Source organism: Eubalaena glacialis, chromosome 2 (genome assembly GCF_028564815.1).
Source record: "Eubalaena glacialis isolate mEubGla1 chromosome 2, mEubGla1.1.hap2.+ XY, whole genome shotgun sequence".
In the NCBI taxonomy this organism is placed as follows: Eukaryota; Metazoa; Chordata; class Mammalia; order Artiodactyla; family Balaenidae; genus Eubalaena; species Eubalaena glacialis.
Window position 1 is genome coordinate 75243435 of NC_083717.1, and position 25209 is coordinate 75268643.

The 25209-nt window shown below is 40.8% G+C and overlaps 1 protein-coding gene across 4 annotated transcripts in view; it reads left to right on the plus strand.

Moving 5' to 3' along the window:
• Nucleotides 1-24811, plus strand: part of LOC133085142 (nuclear receptor ROR-alpha) — a 593802-nt gene extending 568991 nt beyond the window's left edge. For 3 of the 4 annotated variants that reach the window (XM_061182048.1, XM_061182046.1, XM_061182049.1), the window contains 8 exons: nt 6549-6690; nt 10229-10624; nt 16681-16802; nt 18399-18531; nt 19184-19291; nt 21087-21197; nt 22114-22226; nt 23797-24811. In XM_061182048.1, coding sequence (XP_061038031.1) covers nt 6678-6690; nt 10229-10624; nt 16681-16802; nt 18399-18531; nt 19184-19291; nt 21087-21197; nt 22114-22226; nt 23797-23961 — 1161 coding nt within the window. In that variant the 5' untranslated portion in view covers nt 6549-6677 and the 3' untranslated portion in view covers nt 23962-24811. The remainder of the gene's footprint in view (nt 1-6548; nt 6691-10228; nt 10625-16680; nt 16803-18398; nt 18532-19183; nt 19292-21086; nt 21198-22113; nt 22227-23796) is intronic. The other variant, XM_061182047.1, reaches the window with a different exon arrangement.
• The last annotated feature ends 398 nt before the right edge of the window (nt 24812-25209 follow it).

Below are 25209 nucleotides of genomic sequence, written 5' to 3' on the forward strand. Positions count from 1 at the left end.
CGAGCCACAACTACTGAAGCCTGCGTGCCACAACTACCGAAGCCTGCGCGCCTAGAGCCCCTGCTCTGCAACAAGAGGAGCCACCGCAATGAGAAGCCCATGCACCGCAACGAAGAGTAGCCCCCGCTCACCGCAACTAGAGAAAGCCCGCGTGCAGCAACGAAGACCCAATGCAGCCAAAAATAAATTAATTAATTAATTTAAAAAAAAAATTTTTTTTCCAGAGAATAGAGGCAGAAATCAGAAATAAAACTCAAGGAAAGGCACTTTGAAAGACTTGGTGAAATAAGGGGAGATACACTTGAGAGTTCTCTTTGAGGCAGCAGGAATGGGGGCAGAAGGCTGACATGTGTGAGGAAATCAAGACTGTGTGACATCGGTTTTGTTAGCCCAGCACTGCAGGAGAGATGCTTACGTGGGAGGACACTGCACTTAAAATTAGGGCACTGGAGTTTGAGTCCCAGCACTAACACGTAGCCATGGGACAGCCTTGGACAAGTCACTTACCATTCTGAGCTTCATTTTTGTTACCTGTAAAATCAGAAAACTAGAGTATAGACCTTAACAAAGGGAAGGCAGCAGAGTATTCAGAAAGCTTTGTTAAAATGTTTGCCATACAAAATGACATTTCTTCTTTTTTGACCTCTAAAAATGGTGCTTTCACATTGTTCAAACTAGTTTGTATGTCTGCGACTATACTCCCAAAGGTTGTAGTTCAATAGATCTCATGTGTATTTTATAAAAGCTCCATGGGTGATTCTCATACACCGTCAGTTTGAGAACTACTGAATCTGATAATCTCTCTACTTCATCTCTAAAGGCCTGTTTGTATTATTCTAATGTATTGCAACAACTGCATGTGAGTATGCTGCCACTAGGTGGTGGTAGTGTGCCACAGTCACACCAAGTGCTGTATCCTACCCTGCAATTCATCATGGTGGCCCTCTCTGCTCAAGCCCACCATGTTTATAATGGCACATCTCCGTGTATCTTGACGTCCATAAAAAGTGAACTTTTAAGAAAGCCAAAGAAGTCATTCATTAGCTCAGCTTTTAGAAATAAAACTCCAAAATTGTGTACTTAATATCTTTCCCAGCTGACTCACAGCTTCAGCACTTTCTCCTTTATGTATACCTCCTCAGTTCCACCCCAAAACTCCAAGTGCTGCCTTGTGCTGTCACTGCTCTCTGTGTGGCCTCAAGCTTCCCAGCCCCTAGAACTGGTGTCTCAGCTTACTCATTTCTCAGTGTGACCCTCTCCAGGATTGCACCCCAGTCAGTCAAGATCCTGCTTCTACATTTATGAGCATACCTCTCCCTTGAGGAAGGAAGGTACCTACCATACTTTCTCCCTTTCTTCCTCTTCTTTCTTGCTCTTCTAATCCTTCTCCTCTTATGTGCTCATCAGCTTTAAATACTTTATCAGTTTAACTGCCCAAATCCTCTGAGAAACCCCAAGAAATACTGAAATGAAAAGTTTTTTTGTTTGTTTGTTTTTAAGGGAAAAAAGGGGGCAGGAAAGGAAGACCAAGCCCTCATTCTGTCTGAAATGCAAAGTTTAGTGTGTCTGAGTCACCCAGCCTTACCCTCTTTCTCCCTTCACAGCTCTCACCTTATAACCCCACCTGACCCCTCCCACTTGGTATTTGATAGCTAGCCTTGTGGGCATGACTCTGTCGATTTAATCCAAAAGAAAGGTCTCTTCTCTGGGTCTTAGCAGTGCCACTCCCTGAACTTTCCACAGGCATTTGCTCAAATGACTCAGTGAGAAATAAATGGTGTTGTAAAGAGTAAGGTGAAGCATCCATGCACAGGGAACTATATTCAATATCCTGTGATAAACCATAATGGAAAAGAATATTTAAATGAAGGATGTATATATATATATGTAAAACTGAATCACTTTGCTGTACAGCAGAAGTTAACGCAACATCGTGAATCAACTGTATGTCAATAAAAAACAAACAAAAAACAAAGCTAAGGCATCCGAAGAAGTGTAGTCCTTTTCCAAACGTTGGTTCCAGCCTCAGTGCTGTCGCTCCGAGAGCATGTGGAAAGCCTCGTGGATTTGCCTTGCAACTGATGGCATAATTTCTCAGACATCTTTAATGATAGTGACTGTGTCCTTGAAGTCAGTTTGTTGTTGTTATTGTTTTGTTTGTTTTCTAAACGAGCCAAAGTAATTTAGAAATAAGTAACGTGAATAAAAGGGGACATAGTCCTCCCGGTCAGAAATGAGGGAAAATCACGAAATCGTGAGACTGGTTTCCTCATGTGAATAACCCACATCAGGAGGTGGCAGTAGAAGAGGAATCTGTAAAATGCCTGGGCATTGGCGCCGTGACCAGCCAAAGGGGCTAACCTGAAGGAAAACGCTAATTTCAGAGCAGATCAGTCTCGCTCTTTTGTCATGCATACCTTGTGTCTTGACGCTGCCTCCTTTCAGGATTGCCTTCTATAAGAACCCCCAAGTGGGAATCCTTCTGACACTCAAAGGAAGCAGAAAAACAACAAAAGGGATAAACGTGTGAGTTCTGGAATTAAACCACCTAAATTCAGATCCTGGCTTTACCCCCATGCTGGGGGGTAGGGGGGAAAGGGGTGGGGGGGTTCTGAGCTAGTGCCTCTCTAAGCCTCAGGTTCTTTGACCTAAAAACCAGGAAAATGATAGCACCTGCCTCGTGTTGCCCTTGTCAAGATTACGTGATGGAATCCATATAAAGCACAAGGTGCCTAGCAAATAATAAGCACTGTTTTAACGATTCCTGGGATTGGTTTTAATCAAGTAGGTGAGTCATATAGACAAAAAATGACTGCTGTGAAGAGAGAAGTTTGTCAGATTCACAGACTTAGAGAGTGAACTTGTGGTTACCAAGGGGGAAGGGTTGGGGGGGGGTGATAGACTGGGAGTTTGGGATTGACATGTACACACTGCTGTATTTAAAATGGATAACCAACAAGGACCTACTGTATAGCACAGGGAACTCTGCTCAATATTATGTAACAACTTAAATGGGAAAATAATTGGAAAAAGAATAGAAACATGTATATTTATAACTGAATCACTTTGCTGTACAACTGAAACTAACACAACATTGTTAATCAACTATACTCCACTATAAAAAAAAATTTTTAAAAAGAGAGAGAGAAGTTGGTTATAACATAGGTCCCTTGAAACAGGAAGCACAGCATGCCACACAGAGGACCACAGTGGAAAGCACCAGGGTCAGTCAGGAGGCAGATGGAATGAGGGGGAAACATGGGAGGAGGTGGCTGGATGTTAGGGCTCTGGATCGGTTAGTCTGCATATAAAAGGTGTGCTCCCCGGCAAGTTGTTTGCTATTTCTAGGAATTAGGTAGTCCTGGGAAGCATAATCTCTCCTGGGTTATCAAGACCTCAAGATGTCAAAGCATTAAAAATACAGAATAAAAAGATACGATTAATACAGACACTCATTAAGATCTCTCTCATCATCATCATCATCATCATTATCATTATCATTATCATTATGCCCTCCCAGAATTCTCTTGTAGCAGAGCAAACTGGTGGTTGTATATAGCATCTGTGCTAACATCCTGGAATTTCATTAGTGGTGGTTTGATGTTAACTTGAGTTTAATATGTGAAAACTAAAGAGTAGCCTTTTTTTCCTTTAATAATGATCCAAGCATTATTCAAGAGCTGTGTCTAGTCCTGGATTTCAGATTTTTTAAGAAAGTGGAGAAACTGGAAAGGATCCTAAGAAGAAATACTAAAGGTACAAAAGAACCTAGAAAGGAAGCTGACAGATGCTGTGATTTGGTCTACAGACAAGGTACTGGGAGATAACTTGGCAGCCTGCAAGTACTGGTTCCATTTAAAGAAAAAAGAGAGATTGTGTAGACATTCTCCATATTCGACGATTATAGAACGAAATGGAGCAGACTCATTCAGCCTCAGCTAAAGGAAAAGCAAATAATTCCTGATCCTAGGCACCTGCAGTGACAGCAAACATGGAGGGTCTGAAGGTGGTAGAGTCTCAAGAAAGTACTAAACACCTTTCAGCCTTGACAGAGATTATGTGTCTCAGACTCAACTGAATACCTAGACAGGAGACCTCTTGGTGTCTCTTTCTAAGGATTATCTGCCTCTGTTACCATTTATATTTTCTTGAATTCTCTCCACTAAGCCCCAAAGAAAGCTTTACTTCTCACTTTCTTGTCAACAGAGAAAAAAAAAACAAAACCCAGAGCTTTTTAGATATTTTGAGAAGAGAGAGATTGCCTCACAGAAGAGGCCAGACTTGATATCAGGGAGCTTTGAAGTACAATAGAGAGACAGTCTGAGACCCTGGGCCCCCAGCCTTGCCCATGTTGGTCAGTGAGCAGCTTGGCAGAGAGGTGGTAAGAGGTCAGTGCCTGTCCCTCCCATCCTAAGTTGGTTTCCAAAAGGAAAGAACTGGGAACTGAGGTCATATCCATCATAACCATGACTTAATCCACAAAGTCCCCAGCCATCACAGAAGAAAGCAGATGTACTGAATAGTTCTTCCTGAGTAGCTCACATACCTTTCTACCCATATATTGTAGAAAAATCAGAAAGCACAGATAAACAGAAAGAAAATTAAGATCACTCATGCCCCCACCAACCAGTGCCAGCTGTTCTTTTCATTCGAGGGCATAATATTCCAAAGTTTCTTCCATGTTAAATATACGGATTTTCCCTACAAAATTGGATTATATTGTGTTCAGTTCTTTAGCTGTTTTTTTTTATTCAGCAGTATATTTTTAATAACCTTTTTATGTCAATAATTGTATTTCTAAAACACCATTTTTAAAGGTTGCTGAATGTATAGATATCCAGTATGACTCTTCCAGTTCACTACTGTTGGACATTTAGCGTCTTTCTAAATTTTTTTTTTTACCTTAACGATAGTGCTGTGATGAACATCCGTGTAGGTAAATCTTTGTACCATTCTTAACATTCCTTTAAAATATATTCCTTAAAGGGTAATTACTGGTTCAATGGATAGGCATGTTTTTAAGGATTTTGATAGAACTGCCAAGTTGGCCTCCAGAAAAATCTTCTGGTGAGAGAGTGCTCTTATCAGTTTGCCCAGCACTCTGTCGCTCTGTTAGTTCTTCAGGATTTTACCTTACCTTCTCCACTAGTGTCCCCTTGGTTGGGATCATCTGTCTTTGCCATTAAAGATTTGAAGGTGACTATACTCTTTTGTACCTTCCATGGCTCTGCTTCATAGAAATGACTCTGGTTACCTTCTTTTTTTTTTTTTCAGAGTACATCCCTAGTTTGAAAAACCACTGAGAGATAAGTAAACAATCAAAAGATAACCAGAAACAAACCCCCCCATACGTTTGGAAATTAAGAAATGTGCTTGTATAGATAAACAACAATATCCTACTGTATAGAGCAGGGAAATATATATATATATATATATATGTATATATATATATATATATATACACACACACACATACATATATATGTAACTGAATCACTTTGCTGTACACCAGAAACTAATACAACATTGTAAATCAACTACACTTCAACTTTTAAAAATGTGCTTCTCAAGAACATATGGATTAAAGGAGAAAGCTGTTGAAAACTAGAGCATGTTTCAGGTTGAATAATCATGAAAATACTACATAGCAGAACCTGTGGGTTGCTACCAAAACGTAACTAAAAGGAACTCTTGCAGCTTTAAGAAAAGAAACAGCAGTGAAAATTAATGAGCTAATAAGAATCCAGCTCAAGAAGTTAGCAAAAATGAATGAGTCAATGAGTGAATGAATTAATGAAATCCTTGAGGTCAGTACTCCTTACGTATCTCAGTACAACTCCTCATTTCCAAAACAGTGCTTAGCAAATAAGTGGAACTTGATGAACGTCAGATTGGATTTGTTCAATCTTCAAGGCCATGATTCTAAACACATGGTATTTCCAAACTGTCAAGGGTAGAGTATTCCCAGTCTGATTGATCTACCAGGATAATCCTTCCAAGTGTCACTTAACTTCTTGGGGCAGTAGATTCTGACTTGAGGAATGGAAGACACCTAAAAGATGGTGGATTTACGTGGTCTGGTTGAGATGACCACAGCGTACCAGGATTGCAGCCACCTGGGTTATGGTGAGGCTGTATTTTCTTATCTCTGGACACCCCAGAAGAGTGTTTTGTGTGTATTCTACTAAAAATGTTTTGGAGATAAAGGTTAAAGATAAGTGCCTTGGTACCATTTCATTAAGCACACAGCTTTTGATCATCAGAGACCAAGAAGAGGGCCCAATCCTGTGCCTTCTACATAGGCAGCCGTCTGCTGCAGTTAAAGAAAGTTTTGCATGTGTAAGGGACAGAGGATTGGGCTCTGGGGATCAATTTTACTCGAGGAAAACGAAGTGACTTTAATTTCATTAATGGTCTCCAGGATGATTGTGCTACAAATTTAATTCTCCATTAAATATGCATGCTGCGTGGCGCTCCGTTTCTTGCCTTTAGTATCATTCAGCCCCAGCTGACACTAACCTGTTTTCTATTTCATAACTGAATCACAGGGCTTTTTCAGGAGAAGTCAGCAAAGCAATGCCACCTACTCCTGTCCTCGTCAGAAGAACTGTTTGATTGATCGAACCAGTAGAAACCGCTGCCAACACTGTCGATTACAGAAATGCCTTGCCGTGGGGATGTCTCGAGATGGTGAGCGCCCGCAGCCTGGGTTGTACAGTAGCACGGGGTTGTGAAAGTGCCCTCGGAAGCCTGGACGCAGATCTGCCAGAATATGTCCCCTCTGTCCCCCCACCCCCTCCACCTTTCCCTCCTCTGGTGGCTTTGTGGGTGTCACAGCAGTTACTTCTCCTCCATAAACCATTCCAGTCAGTTCACTGGCTGATGGGGGGGCTGGGGGCGGGGGTGGCATGGAGGAGAAATGTCTGTGTGGTCAGAACACCTTCAGATTTTTGACGTTTAAAACAGGGGTCCCCAACCCCCAGGCCATGGACCACTACCAGTTAGGAACTGGGCTGCACAGCAGGAGGTGAGCGGCGGGCCAGCAAGCTAGCGAAGCTTCATCTGCCGCTTCCCATCGCTCCCCATGGCTCACATTACCACCTGATCCCCCCCTCCCTCCCCCGTCTGTGGAAAAATTTTCTTCTATGAAACCAGTCCCTGGTGCCAAAAAGGTTGGGGACCGCTGGTTTAAAACATTACATGTGGATGAATGGATGGAAGGTAAGTGTCACCTGAGGATCTTAAAAAGGGTACCTTCTAGAAACATTTTTCCCCATAGAAAACACAAGCCGGAGCTAATTGTTACATGTCTTACACTAGTAAGGTTATTGGCAGGTTATTGTACATTTGTACATACAGTATGTGTGAAAATAGTGCAAGGCATGCCCAAGTGACAAATGTTCTTTTCGTTAAGAGAAGCTATTTTAAGAACTAGAGACCATCTACCATTCATTTGCAAAATGGTTCAGGATCTTCCTGGAAAACTGTCTTAAGTGCACGGAATAATCAACACCAGACTTCAAGACTATTCTTATATAAGGAAATTGGGCAGATAGTGTAGTGGATACATTTTAAGGACTTTTCCGAATATACTGGCTGGCTGGTTCTCTTGAGAGATCCCTTTGAAGGAAACATCTCTTCCAATGGAGTTTCAGCCTGTGGAAAAATAACTTCAGACTGCTGGGCAGGCATTCTGAAGGTCTCCTTTCCCCATAGTCAGGTGTTCTTGGGGCCTGTGGACCCACCCAGGCACAAGTTGTACACAGGGTGACCTCTTAGAATTTGTAGAACCAAAGTGACGTTTTGGGGATTGGAAGATGCAAGTCACAGAACTTACACTGTATTCTCAGAAATTCCTGTGATATGCAGCTCTGCAGATTTCATCTTCCAATGGCACTAAACTCACAAAATTAGGTATATCTCTTATGAATCTGTAAGTTAAAAATCACAAGTTGTGTGTGCATTTTCTCAAGACCCGATCTAGGGACTTCCCTGGCAGTCCTGTGGTTAGGGCTCTGGGCTTCCACTGCAGGGGGCGTGGGTTCGATCCCTGGTCAGGGAACTAAGATCCCACAAGACGCACAGCACGGCCAAAAAAAAAAAAAACCTGATCCATTCATGTCACTTATGGGATAGTATGATTACTGTTGTTAATATTAAGAAAAGAGTTAAAACACAATTCAGAGTCATAGCAGAACAAGTTTCCCCTATGGCTATTAATCCTCTTGGGGGTTCCAGAGTATTCTTTTCAAAAAAATTAAGTACCTTCAGTATGCCTTGTGGAGATTTCTCGTATAAGTGACAGCACACGTTGTTGTGGACTTGGAGTGAATTTGGGGACTTATACAATTATAGGCCTGAAATTCAGAGCCCACATCAGCCTGACTGCTATCTAACCAGTCCCCCCCAAGTTTGTCACCTGAGTTGTGGAAACTGGAAATTGACCAGAATCCAGCTCACTTGTTTCCTCTGTGCAAAATGAAAGCACATCCTCCTTGGCAGGAAAAAGATCCACCAGCTGGCCTGGACAGTGGGCCCTGATTCCCAACTTCACTTCCATCTATCCTGCCTCCTGCCCCAAGACTCATAGAATTATGTTGATGGTCAGATGGGTGAATTCATCCACCTGGTCAGGTATCAATTTAACCATAATCAATTAGGAGGTCTTAATCCCTCCAGCAGCGGCTTTATCTACACATACAGAGTCAGGCTGAGAAATAAATGGGTTAGTGGGGGGTTCAGACCCGGAAATCATAGGATTTTTTTTCTCAATTATCTGGGTGTTTTAGGAGAAATCATTTGGGATTCTAAATGAACTGGAAAATTACTCCAGTCACTGTTCCACTTTAAATATGGGGACACATCGCACGGAGAAGGGCTGCACACACAAATTCTCCCAATGGGGATCTTCCACAGTCTGCCCTTTCCAAAATTCTGATATTCTTTTTACTTGAGGCTAAATGAGAACAGCAGAAAGTGTCCTTTAAAGATGGGTCCAAGGCATGGAAGCAACCTAAGTGTCCATCGACAGATGAATGGATATAGAAGATGTGGCACATATATGCAATGGAATATTACTCAGCCATTAAAAGAAACGAAATTGTTATTTGTAGTGAGGTGGATGGACCTAGAGTCTCTCATACAGAGTGAAGTAAGTCAGAAAGAGAAAAACAAATACCATATGCTAACACATATATATGGAATCTAAAAAAAAAAATGGTTCTGAAGAAGCTAGGGGCAGGACAGGAATAAAGACACAGACATAGAGAATGGACTTGAGGACACGGGGAGGGGGAAGGGTAAGCTGGGACGAAGTGAGAGAGTGGCATGGACATATATACACTACCAAATGTAAAATAGCTAGCTAGTGGGAAGCAGCTGCATAGCACAGGGAGATCAGCTCGGTGCTTTGTGACCACCTAGAGGGGTGGGATAGGGAGGGTGGGAGGGAGGCTCAAGAGGGAGGGGATATGGGGATATATGTATGCATATGGCTGATTCACTTTGTTATACAGCAGAAGCTAACACACCATTGTAAAGCAATTATAATCCAATAAAGATGTTAAAAGAATAATAATAATTTAAAAAAGACAGGTCCAAGGGTCTCACAGGGACCCCAAGACCCAGGAGCAGGAGAGGGCATAGACTCAAGAGATGTAATTCATGGAATTGCAAATGCTTCGTCCAGTCTGTTGAGCTTTCTCAAGGAATCCCCAGATTTGGCTGTTTGATCAGGAAGAAACTCATGTAAGCATACGGATTAGTGAAATGAGTGCAAGTTGAGGTTTGACTGCTTGTGCCCCGATAACACCTCCGTGAGTCTGTGCGTCCCTGTGCTCTGGTCTGAACACTGGGAAGAGAAACGTCTAGACCAACTGCCTGGGTAGAGAGGGAACAAGCCCATTAAGTCGCATTTCAGTAGCTCCCACTGAGCCTAGGGTTATGTGACAGCACAAAAACGTAGGTGGTCATTGCTCTGGGTCTCTTGTACCAGCCCTGGGTCTGTTTCTGAAACGTAGCTCCTCTGGGATGTGTCTTTGCTGTTCGGGATGTGGAACAAGCCTGTGTGAGGTGGGACCATTTTCACCTCGGGATCACGTCCTTATTTTGTGGTTGTGTGGTTTTTGATGGAATTGTCTGCAACTTCAAAGGAACTCCTAAAGCATGCTGGAGAGGATCATGGAGAAAAGCGTGTTGTATATGGTGTGCCTTGGCTTTTTTCTTCCAGCTGTAAAATTTGGCCGCATGTCGAAAAAGCAACGCGACAGCTTGTATGCAGAAGTACAGAAACACCGGATGCAGCAGCAGCAGCGGGACCACCAACAGCAGCCTGGAGAGGCCGAGCCGCTGACTCCCACCTACAGCATCTCGGCCAACGGGCTCACGGAGCTTCACGACGACCTCAGCAGCTACATCGACGGGCACACCCCCGAGGGCAGCAAGGCAGACTCTGCCGTCAGCAGCTTCTACCTGGACATACAGCCTTCCCCGGACCAGTCAGGTCTTGATATCAACGGAATCAAACCAGAACCAATATGTGACTACACACCAGCATCAGGCTTCTTTCCCTACTGCTCTTTCACCAACGGAGAGACGTCCCCAACTGTGTCCATGGCAGAACTAGGTAATGGCTTCCGTGTTTCCATTGGGATGGACTACTTGTGCCATTTGAAGGAAATGGGATTTGTCTGACTTTCCTCTAATGAGTTATGTTATTAAAATGATGCATCTAGAAGGGCGAGTCACCTTTACCATTTGGACCACTTCATAATTCCAACCTGCCCCTTTGTTTTTGACTGTCCACTGTTTCCCATCATATATCCAAGAAACTCAGTGACCTCTCAGCATCAGAGCTGAGACAATATGAACTTAAAGCAATCTTTAAATTCCACAGAAAACTGTAAGTTCAGGGAATGGCCCCATTAACTGCATTGATTTAGTTATTTTCTAAGTATTGCTTTAGACCCAAAGTTATAAAAATAGCAACCCACAGACTTAACCTGGCGCATAGACATGGTTTTTTGACCAGTGCAGAGCTTTACAATTTTTGAATTGGTTGCTAAAATTTTAAACCTGGACAATTCCACCTGAAAGTTCAGATTTTCAGTTTCTTGTGGAAGGAAAAAAAAAATGATCTGGTTGCACTGGACCAGCATTTGGGAATGAAAACAACCAACTGGTACCACTTAGGGCCTAACGCCTTGAAATGGGCCCATCCCACTCTCAGCATTTATATCACTGCCCCAGTCCCTGTATGCATCTAAGTTTTGCAACTCTGACACATTCTATAATCGTTAAAGGGAAATTGGCTTCTTTATTTGCCAAAATGTTTTGGTGATGGATATTAATGCAAAACTGATGTATTGCATAGAAGACTCACCATGCCAAAAAAAACTCCACAAAAACCTGTCATTTCCTTATTCCTGTGACATTGGTGCTTCTTGGGAGATGTGACCTAGAAATGTTAACACAGACAATGGAAAACTTTTCATTTCAAGGAAGTTGTGTTATAACATCCTCTGTTATATTTAATCGATTTTTAAGTACAGCACTATTATTAGAGAAACTTTGATAAGGACCTTTACTGTTTGAGAATTTGATCTGTTCCTCCCCATGGTTCCTCACACAAGGTTATAATCCTTTGGGATATTTCAATTAGTTGCTAAGAAGATGACTAAGTTAAGACGAAGAGAGAATGAAGACTTCACATGGAAAAGAACCAGCAGGTTCTGACTTGAGCACAGACGTCCTTAGTTCACAGAAATAACGGTTGTGTTCTTTAGATGGTTTCTCCACCTCTGTACCCTATAAAACATTTTTTAAGTGAAATTTATATTTCCAGTAAAATCTTTCTCCAAATAGAACAAATTGAATGTTCTTTACGGTTTTTACACAAGCACCTCTTTATGGGTCTAAATTTAAATCCACAAGAGCAGGGACATTTTAAGCCTGGTCTTTAACCACTGAACAGCATTAAAGGTGTATCACAGCTCTTTTGATTAACAGAGAAACCTCTGAACTAGAAGCCAAGCTGAGCAGAGCTAGGCTTGATTTTTTTTTTTTTTTTTTTTCTTGAACTAGAACAAAAACCTTCCGTTTTTGTCGTGAGATCTTGGTTGACTGAGCCTTAAGCAGAGCGGTAATGAAAGTAAAATTTTCAGAAATGAATAAGGATTTGATTGAAAACTGACATGATACAGTGAAAAATGACCTAGCTCGCTTTAGGTTTGCTTCTACTTTATCATAAATACTAGTGAATCTATGTCATTTGCTTGTCGAATGTTCAACCCAGAAATAAACTCACACCGCTTGGCCTAAGTGTGTTGGTTGAACATGGCACTTGGGCTAAATGTGCACTAATACCTGAGCGGAGCCAGAAGTGGCTCAGCCGATTTCCCCAGCCCCTCCTTCACCCACAAATCCCTTTCCTCTTCTACAGCTGTCACCTCCCAGTGAGTCTGGGAGCCCTGTGCCCTCATCCATTCTCCACGTTCTCCTAAACTAGGGATTTTTCACACCTAATTGTGGCATTTTTTCCACGATGAATAAAACTAACTCATCACTAGGATTTGCCCCAAACCCAAAACTAAACAAAAATTTAGCTGAGAGGGATATAATGGAGCTCTGATTTTCTGTCCCATTTACAGGTGCAAAATAGTTTGAGGAGCTAAGAGTAGCGTAAAAGCAGCCAAAGACCTTGCTGCTACTTCTTCAAAGCTCTGTGAAGTTCCCTGACATTTCCTTGGGGGCTTAAGTCCGACTCTTTCTTTAACTAACTTGACTTCATTTTAGGCTAAATTTTATCATCAGATTTGAAACAAATGAAACCATTTGTGCCATTGGAAAATAAATTGTAAATTAACATAGCCTAAGCTCAGTTCTATCTTTCAATAATAGTATCTACTAATCCATTACTGTTAGTGGAAATACATCTGCATTCCTGGCTACAAAATTTTGCCCTTGATGTACACTTAGTACCTGAATTATACATTCCAGATAAACTATCTAGGTTCCTTTTTTCAAAAAAGCTAACTGGGGAATTCCCTGGCGGTCCAGCGTTAGGACTCGGTGCTTTCACTGCCATGGGCCCAGGTTCCATCCCTGGTTGGGGAACTAAGATCCCACAAGCCGAGCTGCACAGCCAAAAGAAATAAAAAATAAAAAAGCTAACTGCACTTATTACTATAATTAATAACTAAAGCCTTGTACATAAGAGACAACTGATATGTTGGGCAAAGCGTGAGACAAGAAGTCAGCTTATGTGGGTTGTGGTCCTAGCTTTGCTGTAGGTTGTACAACCTAGTATAAGTCATGTTACCTCTGCAAGCTGCAGTCTCCCTACCCATGAACTATAAAGATTCAGAGCATAGACTCTGGAGCCAAATTGTGTATGTTTGAATCACCGTCCACTTGCCAGCTATGACACCTTGAAAAGTCACTTAACCTCACTGTGGCTTGGTTTTTTCATCTGTAAAATGGAGATAATACTAGTATCTTCCCCCTAGAGTTGTCATGAAGATTAAGAAAAAATATTTGTATATATACACAGTATATATATATATATATATATATATATATATATTATATATAAAACGTATATATATATAGATGTAGGTAGGTATGTTATATGAGTCTGTTATATGAGTCTATGTTATATAGAGTTTACATAGTAAACTCTACCTAAGTGTTAACTTTTATCATCATTGTTAATGTTATTATCTACAAAGTGATGAGAGTTTGGACCAGATGATATCTAAAGTTCCATACCACTGTGAAAATCTGTGACTTTCTCAGAAGACAGGATTTTCCATCTGAAGTATCTAGACCTTGGCTGTCCTGATGAAGCCATCATGGTTGAGGAGGTGAACTGATTTGCCTGTCACAAAGGGAGTTATCCAACTGAGCTCAGACCAGAAACCAGGTCTCCTAACTCCTAGTTCCAAAGTATTTCACTATTCCAGACTGTTTGTCTGAGAGACCACACTAACTTCTTAGCTTTTACTCAGTCTGACCATATTCTCCTTTGCTGAAATGGAGACTTAAAACAGCACAGTGTCTAAAATCTTACACTTGCCAAATCAACTATGAATTTTGATCAAAGGCAGCTGGTGAGAATGCAGCCACTGCCCTCTACTGGTCATTGGACATGGCATCATTTGTTGTCGCTTCTAAAAGCTGGACTCAAATAGGTAGGGATGGGTGGGGACAATTTTTAGGATGAAGTGAAACAAGAAGATGCTGACCATATTAACTGGAAACAAAGCATGATCTGGAAGAGAATACTGTGAGCTTCTTCCCATTCTTCCCTTCCTAGGATTCTCCCAGCTTCCCTGTGAACACTTTGCCTTCATCATTTCTTTCATATTTACAAAAATTGAATTTACTATGTACACATTTATTTTCTTGTTTCTGATTCCCCATTATTTTGTCTTTATTCCCCTCTTCTCTTCACACACGTCACTGATTCTAAGACATAATTTCTCTTTCTCTCTCTCAGTTTCTGTCTCCTTTAAGTTTTTTCTTTTGTTTATGTTTTATTTTTTATGATATTTACTTATGTTGTTTTCATGTCTGTGTGTTGCCAAGTAGAGCCGTTAAGGTTTATCGTGCTTCAGTGTTTCAGAATCTCTAAGGAGGTTCTAGTCTCGAGCTTTGTTTAGGTGAACCTGCTCTGTTTTCACACAAACAAATCTGATTCTGTTTGACATAAGCAGTAACAAATTTCCAAACAAATAGACACTCTTACTAGTGTTACTAAGTTTGCCCTCAGCACCACTGTTTTAAATAACTTTCCTATTATATATTCAAGACCCTGGGAGGGGCATCACTTTGGGGTATGGTTTTGTATTCTTGGAGTCTTGTCAGTTCTTCTTTTTTTTTTTTTTTTTTTGAATTTATTTTATTTATTTATTTTTGGCTGCATTGGGTCTTCGTTGCTGCTCACAGGTTTTCTCTACTTGCGGAGAGTGGGGTCTACTCTTCGTTGCGCTGCGCAGTTTTCTCATTGCAGTGGCTTCTCTTGTTGCGGAGCACGGGCTCTAGGCGTGCAGGCTTCTGTAGTTGTGGCTCGTGGGCTCTAGAGCGTAGGCTCAGTAGTTGTGGCTCATGGGCTTAGTTGCTCCGCGGCATGTGGGATCTTCCCGGACCAGGGCTCGAACCCGTGTCCCCTGCATTGGCAGGCGGATTCTTAACCACTGTGCCACCAGGGAAGCCCGTCAGTTCTTCTTTTAAAACACTTCTTGAATTGTCCTTCCCTTCCATGACAATTCTTAGCAGCCTATTTCAAGCTCTTAGTCCCTTACGTCTAGATTTCAGCAGCCTTCTAATTGATCCTCCTGCCTCCAGTCTGCCAATGACAAAACTGCTTGTTCTGTTGCCCCAAATACAGTGTTCAGCATGTCAGCTCCCTCTTGAGAATCCTGCTGACGCCTTTTGTTAATCAAGTCCATACTCTCAATCTCAACCTTCAAGATCCTTCAGGATGTGGACTCTTCTCTACCCATATTTCTGTTTTGACACCATCACTTTATCACATCTTCCTGTCTCCTGTAGATGCCATAGCCATTCTTTCATCTACCATCCCTTGAACGTGGAACTGGTCCACTGTCTCACACACTGGCCTCTGTCTACCAAATCCTCCCCTTCCTTCAGGGGCCAATCCAAATGTTCCTCCTCTGTCAAGAAGCATCCCCTAATTCCCCTCACCTCTCCCTTCTCTGATAGCACCTAGTATGTTTTTATTTTTCTTTCTCTTCTAGTAGAATTCAACTTCATGCTTTATTGTCTAGTGTCTTGAATTGTCCTTTCAGCATGTGTGTACATGTTCACCAGATTATAAGTCCCTAGAGAAACTTATTTGGCATCTATTTCTTTTAATATCTTCAAATTCGGTACACTTCAGGATAATTAGAACAAATGTTTATGTAGCAGATGCTGTGTTATTCTCTCTATTCTAAATGCTCAACTCACTTAATTTTCACAGATGCCCTATGATAAACAGGGAATTAGGTACTGTTTTCCTCATTTTACAAATAAAGAGACCGAAGCGCAGAGAGGTTAAGTAACTTACCCAAGATCACACAGCTACTAAGTAGCAGAGCTGAGATTCAAACCCAAGCAGTCTGGGTCCAGAGTCCATCTCATCTCTTAACCACCACACTATATATATATGTATATGTATATATAGTGACATAGTAGGCTTCAGTAATGCTTGTTCTGCCATTTTTGCAGGAAAAACAAAAGAAATACGTTGTTGTTGTCCCCAAAAACATACCATTTTCTAATTTTTCAGGAGTAATCCTTCCCCAATGTATATGGCAGATCTGTCTTCATAAAAATACCAAGTACAGGTCGTGTCAGTCATTTTTCACACTTCTCTAGGTCAATATTTTCAACTCCAACATTCACTCCCAGACACTGGTGTAAAGGCACAGAGAAGGTCAGGTCAGGAGGGTCTTTGAAGACGCCAAGCCTTATTGCTAAATGTTGGCTTTGCCTGTCCTTCATCCTCATGTCCCCAAATATAGAATAGTTCCAAACTGCTTACTTAAATATGTCGAGATCGTTAAAACTGGTTCAGCCATGTTGCTTTATACTTGTTACTTCTTAAATCACATATTAAGTAGGGAAAACCCTGAAGAACTTGGCTTTTCATGTTGTGATCTCCTGTTTTCTCCTCAGAACACCTTGCACAGAATATATCTAAGTCACATCTGGAAACTTGCCAATACTTGAGAGAAGAGCTCCAGCAGATAACGTGGCAGACCTTTCTGCAGGAGGAGATTGAGAATTACCAAAACAAGGTAGACTGAAGAATTTTACCTAAGATTGAGGCAATGTTGGGAAGGGTGGTTGTGCAGGAGGCTTGAATACAAACAGACCAAGGAATGAATGTTTTTCATCAGATAGCAGATTTCTATTTAAAAATCTTTCTTCCAGAGCTGATCACGTTCTTGGGGCTTTGTCACCTTATTGAGATGTCAGTGTGTGAAATTTCAGAAATAGCACACAGATTCTATTGTTTCTATAACTATACACGTATGTCCTATCATTTATCAACAGGGAGCTAGATTAAGGAGCTTCCAAAAGGCTCAAAGAATTGGGATTTGTCCCGGTATCACAATGGAATATTTCACAGTCCAGAAGTTGATGTAAAATAATCTCAGCCTCATGGTTCCAAAGTTAAAAAGAAGGAGTTTAGAGAATATGTGTAAAAACAAGTTTGGAAGCTATGATTCTAATTCCAGTCTGAATCTAGCAATATGAGGCTGACAAGTAGTGCTGCCAGTTTCCTTTTTCTATAAAACACTCTGATCAACAAATTACCTAAATGGGAGGGCAGGGCTGGAGAAGGAGGACTTTTAATTATCCATTCTGCCTTTAGTAAAAGAAAATGCTGTGATTTTTCCCAATAATCATAGAAATTCAGGCTTAGGAAGTACCGTAGAGATTACCAAGGTTCATCCTCCCCTTCATTTTACATATGAGGAAACGAGCATCCCTTGGCACATGGCGGAGAGTGAAAACATCAGGGCTAGACCATGAGTCCTGGTTCCTAATTCAGTGTTTCTTCCACCCTGTTGTATTGGTAGAAACAGTCTTAAACTAAGATTGGGGAAATAAGTGAGCAACAAGAGGGATCCAGGTTGGCCTGTAACTAAATTGGAGAGTGGGTATATAAAAGGAATTAAACAGGACAGGTTGGGGGAATAGTAGCGCATCACCTTGTTTACCTTTGAGATAGCAGGTAACACCAGCAGCCAAAATTACAAAGGGAAGCAAGAAAGCAGTAAACAGCAGCAAGGTGTGTGAAATGGGACTCAGAGTCAGAAATGCTGGGATTTGAATCCCACCTCCAGTACCTCTTAGCTGTGAAACCTCTGCGAGCATTTGTGTCCATTTATGGGAAATAGAAAAACATTCTTGTGAAAATGAAATGAGACAAGGATGTCATAAAGCACCCAGCTCATAGCAGGTGCACAATAAATATAACTGACTCCCCTTTTCTTCCCTTCCCCCAGTAAAGTGGTGTGAAATTCCCCAAGGCAAAATAATTGCTTACAAGGAGATTCTACTTTGCTACTCTCCATGGCCCAGGGTTAAATCAGTGGCGTGGGTTGCTTTCTTGACTCCCGTTTTCATCTTCCGCTGCATATATGCTCATAACATCTTCCCCCTGTCCCTTTGCCACCAAAATGGTAAGAGAGGAATTGGAGGAGACCAGGAAGAACTTGGAAGCAATCATTATAACCCAAGTAACTGGCCAACTGATTATTTTTAAATCCTCTAGCTTTTTTGGATCCATTTCCAAAGAAGGATTTTACAGAATAGGAACAGTTAAAGCAACTGTGTCAAGGGTATGGGTAATGGGGATGTTAATGCGTTTCCCTCTTCAACAGCAGCGGGAGGTAATGTGGCAATTGTGTGCCATCAAAATTACAGAAGCTATACAGTATGTGGTGGAGTTTGCCAAACGCATTGATGGATTTATGGAACTGTGTCAAAACGATCAAATTGTGCTTCTCAAAGCAGGTATGTGCTTTGCAAGTGAATTTTGAGATCTCTGACTAACCTGCTTTCACCGGCTTATTAAAGAAATGCTTGGTAAGGAAGGTGTCGAGAACAGTTTTTCTCCAAATGATAATAGCTCAGTTTCTCTTAGCAGAAACTGAGAGGTTTTTTTTTTTAAGGTTTTTGAGCTATTTGCAGGAAACATTCCCTCCATTTTGCTTCTCCTCTGGGTGAAAAGATTAATTTGAAAGACACCTGCATTCCACAGTTTTAACCATCACCTGTGTTTTGTTTCTGTGCCCCAGGTCCTCAGGAGGTTTTGGTAAGCTGTTAGGAAGAAGGCTGTTTGTGGAACTCAGAGACACATCCCTGGGTTTTTGTTTGTTTTAATAACAGGAGTCCATGTTTTTCTAGCAACTCTGAGATTCTGTATTATTGCAGGACAGAGAAGTGCCCGAGAAGTAATTCATAAATCAATCTCTCTTCAGTAATACAGGCCTTAGCTTTGGCACAAGTCTTTAATTACTCTAATGAACTCTGCTCTTTTAAATAGAGAGCTAAGGTGACTGAGAGCCTGCTAGTTAAGCCCAGCCCCATTGACTCAGAAAGCGGTCTCTATGGTCAAAATCAACTCACCAAGACAATAACCCACCCCGTTTCTGCCTTTGCTCAGGTTCTCTGGAGGTGGTATTTATCAGAATGTGCCGTGCCTTTGACTCTCAGAACAATACCGTGTACTTTGATGGGAAATATGCTAGCCCCGACGTCTTCAAATCCTTAGGTAAGGAAATCTCTAGGTGCTTTGTCTTCAAATCAGGACTAGGGGAAAAGATGGGAGTTGGGTGAAAGCTCTTCTTGAACAAAATGGAGATTGGTTTTTTGGACACAGGAGTTAAAGGATTTTATACCTATGTTACTTTATAGTTAATCACCGTAGAAAATATACACAGCTCAAATGCTTTTTGTCTATATTACACGTAAGGGTCTAGAGTTTCATTTTATCTAATTGGTAATCGAAGAAATTTATGTTATATATCCTTCCAGTTCCCTTCCAGATTTTAAGAACCAGGTTTGCAGGGGATATATTATTCAATAAACTAGAGGATGTGATTTGCTACATAAAATCAAGCAAGGAGCTAAAAGTCTGCCCTTCCATACCCGTCAAATAACAACCGTTAATGAGATACCAAAGAAAGAAAGTATAGCTAAGTGAAACTGTGACATATACTTTAAAAATAAATTATTTTAGATTTCTGTAATTTAACTAAAGTAAGACAAAGTCATTAAGAAGAATGGAACGGTATACAAGATATGTTGTTAAGTGATTTTAAAAACAATTAAATGACGGAAGGTAGGAAGGTATGTATACTTGAGAAGAGCCCGTTGACACTTTTTTTTTTTTTTTTTTTTGGCTGCGTTGGGTCTTCGTTGCTGCGCTCAGGCTTTCTCTAGTTGCGGGGAGCAGGGGCTACTCTTCCTTACGATGCACAGGCTTCTCATTGCAATGGCTTCTCTTGTTGCAGAGCACAGGCTCTAGGCGCACGGGCTTCAGTAGTTGTGGCATGCGGGCTCAGTAGTTGCGGCACGCAGGCTTGAGGGTGCAGACTCAATAGTTGTGGCACACGGGCTTAGTTGCTCCATGGCATGTGGGATCTTCCCAGACTAGGGCTCAAACCCATGTCCCCTGCCCTGGCAGGCGGATTCGTAACCACTGCGCCACCAGGGAAGTCCCTAGCCTGTTGACATTTAACTATATGTACATAATATGGAAATCTGAAAGAATAGACCCCAACTTAACGAGTTTTGGGGGGGTGGGTTTTTATTTTATGGGACTTTCACATTCTCTGTTTTCAGTTCTGTAATAGTTACAGTAGGGACTTCCCTGGCAGTCCAGTGGTGAAGGCTCTGTGTTTCCAATGCAGGGGGCATGGGTTCAATCCCTAGTCAGGGAAGTAAGATCCCACATGCCATGTGGCACGGCCAAAAACAAAAAAAAAAATTATAATGGTTTTACCACCATAATGTGTCATTTGTTTTCATTTTTAAGCATGTTGTACATAAAATAGAGTAGAAAACAAAAAAATGAGTGAAGTTAACATTTCAGTTAGATTATAGCTGTTAGACTCTATTGGTTAAGAGTGTGGGCTCTGAAGTCAGGCAGCTGGCTTTGAATCTCAGGCTATCACTTCCTACTTGTGGAATCTTCAGCACATTCCTTTTCTTTCCAAGTCCATTTCCTTGCCTTTAAAATGGGAATAGTAACAATAATACCTCCCTCATAGGGCTGTTGTGAAATAGTAGAATACCCAAAGAATCCTCTCAGAGCAGCACCTAACACAGTAATCACACAACAGAAGTTCACTGTCATTATTGCAAATGATGATGATGGTGGTGATGTTGGTGGTAATGGTGATGGTGGCTAAACTGATTTTTCTTTTAACATTTGAAAGTATTAAACTATAGAAATGTTATTACTCTTCCCTATGATCTTCAACTGCTAGATCCCTCTTCACCTTCTTCCATATTTTTCTCCTAGGATAATAACCAAAGTTCTAACCTGTCTTTAATTTTGGCAGGTTGTGAAGACTTTATTAGCTTTGTATTTGAATTTGGAAAGAGTTTATGTTCTATGCACCTGACTGAAGATGAAATTGCATTGTTTTCTGCATTTGTCCTGATGTCAGCAGGTAAGATAACCAAATACAATGGTTTTTAAGTTGTCCAGGTAAAGAATTTCTACAAGTACATAACTTACAATGGCTATAGACTATTCAGAGGGACTGCCACCCTTATTAAGTCTAATTTTAAGTTTTTCAGACAACAATCCCCTGCTACACACGTACATATACATGTACGCTTCTAAGAGGACCTCATGCCATTCTGATAAAATCTTAAGAAATGAGAATTGAATAAAATCCCGTCTACAATTAACCTCCTGCTACCAAGAGAAATGCTGTGGTAGAGTAGGTGTGCCCTTCTCAACACCAATCTCCAAGATAACATGGTTTTTAAAACATTCTACTTTTTAAAAAAAATCCATTTGGATGTCATCCACAAGCCTATCTGAATTTAATGTATGTTTTCAACCAGTACTGCCTCTTGGTGATCATCACTTTTGCAAATTTGCTATCTTCTTTTTGGAATTCTTAAACATAAAGCCTTTATCCTAAATTAACAATCCTTAATTCATTTGGCACTCTCTTGACAATTTTAGTTGCCTTGGACTATAAGGCAATTTTCATATTTGCCAGAAAGACTAGCAGGATTGATATGAGTATGTCATTCAGAAACATAACTATTAGAAAGGCTTAAGGGCCATGGTGGTTTCATTTGCACTCGTCCGAGCATGGCCTTAGATTTAAATGGCTGTCTTTTAGGAAAGGGAGGACCCTTCCTTCTTTCAAGTGTCAGTAAAGATGGAAAGGCTTACCACTCTGTTTTGTAACTGTCCTAGATCAGTTTTTCACTCCTTTAGGAGCAAATTTTGAAAGAGGGGTGAAAGTGGCCTGTTAGTCCCTGACTCTGCAGTGTGGTGTAATAATCTGTATCTAGGAGTCAGGAGGAGTTGGAAGAATACTCAAGAGTATGGTTTTTCATATTTAGATCGCTCATGGCTGCAGGAAAAGGTAAAAATTGAAAAGCTGCAACAGAAAATTCAGCTAGCTCTTCAACACGTCCTACAGAAGAATCACCGAGAAGATGGAATACTAACAAAGGTGAGAGCCGAAGGCTTCCAACTGACAAGCCTGAATTATCCCTTGCCCAGATCACGCCAGCCACGTTTATAAGTCATGCCACCAGACCCCAAAAGTATGAGTAAGCAACGGCCTACTGAGAAAAGTATCCTCATTTCAAAAACTTATCTTGGGCCAAAATTCAGGTTAAATTCTATTTATTATCATTGGTTATAAAGTGTCCTGGAATAATAGAGCAATGATAGAATTTTTTTTAAAGCATTAATACATTCTGAAAAATCCTCCACTCATCCCATCAAAGATGGGCAGAAGGCAGAGTTAATGTTCCGCCGTGATATAGAGAATTTAGAATTTAAATCTTTGATTTTAGAAAGACGAAGTTATGAAGGACTAGAACAATAGAATTAATCTATTCTAATATTAGTTCTAGTTCCACTAAAGTCATTAGTAATCAACAGTAAATGACTTTTGTATTTTCTTCATCAGTCTCTCATTACTACCCTGTATTCAAAGCATAGGGTTTCATTTTTGCTAATTATTATCTTTCGCAATAAAAATCTAATTAGGATGTCAATTTAAAATATGATAATATCCTTCAGTGTTAGTGCTAGTAGTATGTATTTGGCCTTAGAAAAATCAGCCCTATTCTTTCTTGGATTATGTTCTGTTTTCTTTCTTTTCTCCTTATAGCTAGGTTAGGTCAGAAAGGGGAAGTTGGGGGGTTAAATGTGGTTTTGTTTTTGATTTTGCACCTGTTAAATGAGACACTGAGGCAGGATTGGGAAAGAGAAGGAAGAAGAACTTTTCTCCATCTTCTTGCCCCAGTGCAAGGGTACCATTAGGGTCTTTGATTATAGAGAGCACCTAACACATGGCCAAGATCGACGCTCTGGTGAAAATGTTTCTTAGGATTATTCTGGGTGGAGATAATAAATATTTTGTGCTGTACAGTGCTTTAGAGTTTAAAAAGCATTTTTGCAAGTCATGTTATTATACTCAACAGGTAAATAGTCAATGCTGAGACTTCCACCAGGCCTGCTGACTATTTTTTTTTTGTCTTCCAGTCAGGGCCTCTTGCTCAGACCCAGAATTGCTTTGTTCTAGGCAGAGCTCTTTCTCCAGAAGAAACTTGTTGTCCCTGGAGTTGACTGGTACTCATTTTGCATAAAATATGTAGGGGATGCCGTCATCTCTAGTTGCAGTGACCTCACCTACCGGTGGCTGTCCCCTTGCCCACTTCTCTGTTACCACATGTCTTCCTTTTCCCCAGTGGTAGAGGGCGAGGTTCAGGATGGTAGAGCAGAAAGCATGTTTGAATAGGAGGAGGAGGTGAGACACTTGGGTTCTTTTGCTTATGAACATCTTTTTGGTTACAAATTATTTGTCTTCAAAATCATATTTAATGTATACCTGGTATTCTATGATATGACTATATCATCATTTATTTTTACCCTCCCTCTATTACTAGACGTTTAAGTTGCTTCAAGTGTGTTTCACCCTTGTAAACAATGTTGAAGATCATCCAGATGCCCTGATTTTTGATTCTCACGTCTCTTCTCTCCCGACCCTATGTCCTTTCTTCCACTTACAGTTAATATGCAAGGTGTCTACATTAAGAGCCTTATGTGGACGACATACAGAAAAGCTAATGGCGTTTAAAGCAATATACCCAGACATTGTGCGACTTCATTTTCCTCCATTATACAAGGAATTGTTCACTTCAGAATTTGAGCCAGCAATGCAGATTGATGGGTAAATGTATCACCTAAGCACTTCTAGAATGTCTGAAGTCCAAACAATGAAAAACAAACAAACAAACAAATTAACCGAGACACTTTATATGGCCCTGCACAGACCTGGAGCGCCAACACACTGCACATCCTTTGGTGATCGGGGTCAGGCAAAGGAGGGGAAACAATGAAAACAAATAAAAGTTGAACTTGTTTTTCTCATGCATATGATTTCCATTATGCCTACAGATATGGACCCTTTTTCTGTCTCGACTTCTTGATCATTGACCTCTGTTTACAACAGAAGGCGGGTACTAAAGTCAGAGGATGTCCTTTTTTTGTAGCTCACTGCCCACAGACTTTCTACATCTGTCGGTAACAACAGAGAGTCCAGCACTAATCGGTGACTGGTGTGCATAGCGGAGGTTGTGGCATTACTTTGCACAACTTGCTGTTTGTCTCATGAAGGAAGTTTTTATTTTTTCACCGATTATTGCCAGTCAGCAGGATGGCACGAAAAGGGTCCATAGCACTAGCAACAATAGCATTATAATATATTACAGGGTAAATGGGCATGAAGACTATATATAGCTAAAAGAGATATTGTTTATATATTGTTTTAATTAATATAAAATGTAGTTACTGGTGTAGCTTTTCCTGTTGAATTGATAAGGCACTTTCATTTTGCACCTTTTTTCTTTAAATTAAATGCTAGCGTGTTCACTGTCGTGTCGCATGTGCACCAGAAACACAAGTTTAACTGAGAAGGCTTGGAAGGTACGTCGGGAGGTATTTATGCTGCTGTTTACACAATTACTTTTAAAAGACTGGCTGGTCATATCTAGAAATCACGCTGTTGGATTAATTTTTTTTTTTTTTACACATGAATTTGGAATTAGAAACAGAACTCTCCCTAAATTGTACTTTGCTTTTGGGTCAGTTTAAGGATAGATGTGTTTATGCTTCATACAAAGTTGAGTGATTGATTGATTGGTGCTGTGGACTTACACCCTCGTGCACAGCATTTTTTCAAAGCTTTTGAAAATGCCACCTCATTGAGGCAGGGGAAGGGAGGCTTATTTTGCACAGCTGCGTAGTTATATGGACTCAGCCTCAACTTGGAGTTCTTATGCTTTAAGAACAGATCAGTAACCAGAATATTTATCAGAATCTAGCTTTTATTAGAAGAAGGACCCAAAGATTATATCTGGAGCAAATGCACACTCCCATGTGAAAACATGAAGCATTTACTTTGTGAATGTTTATGTTCTTGG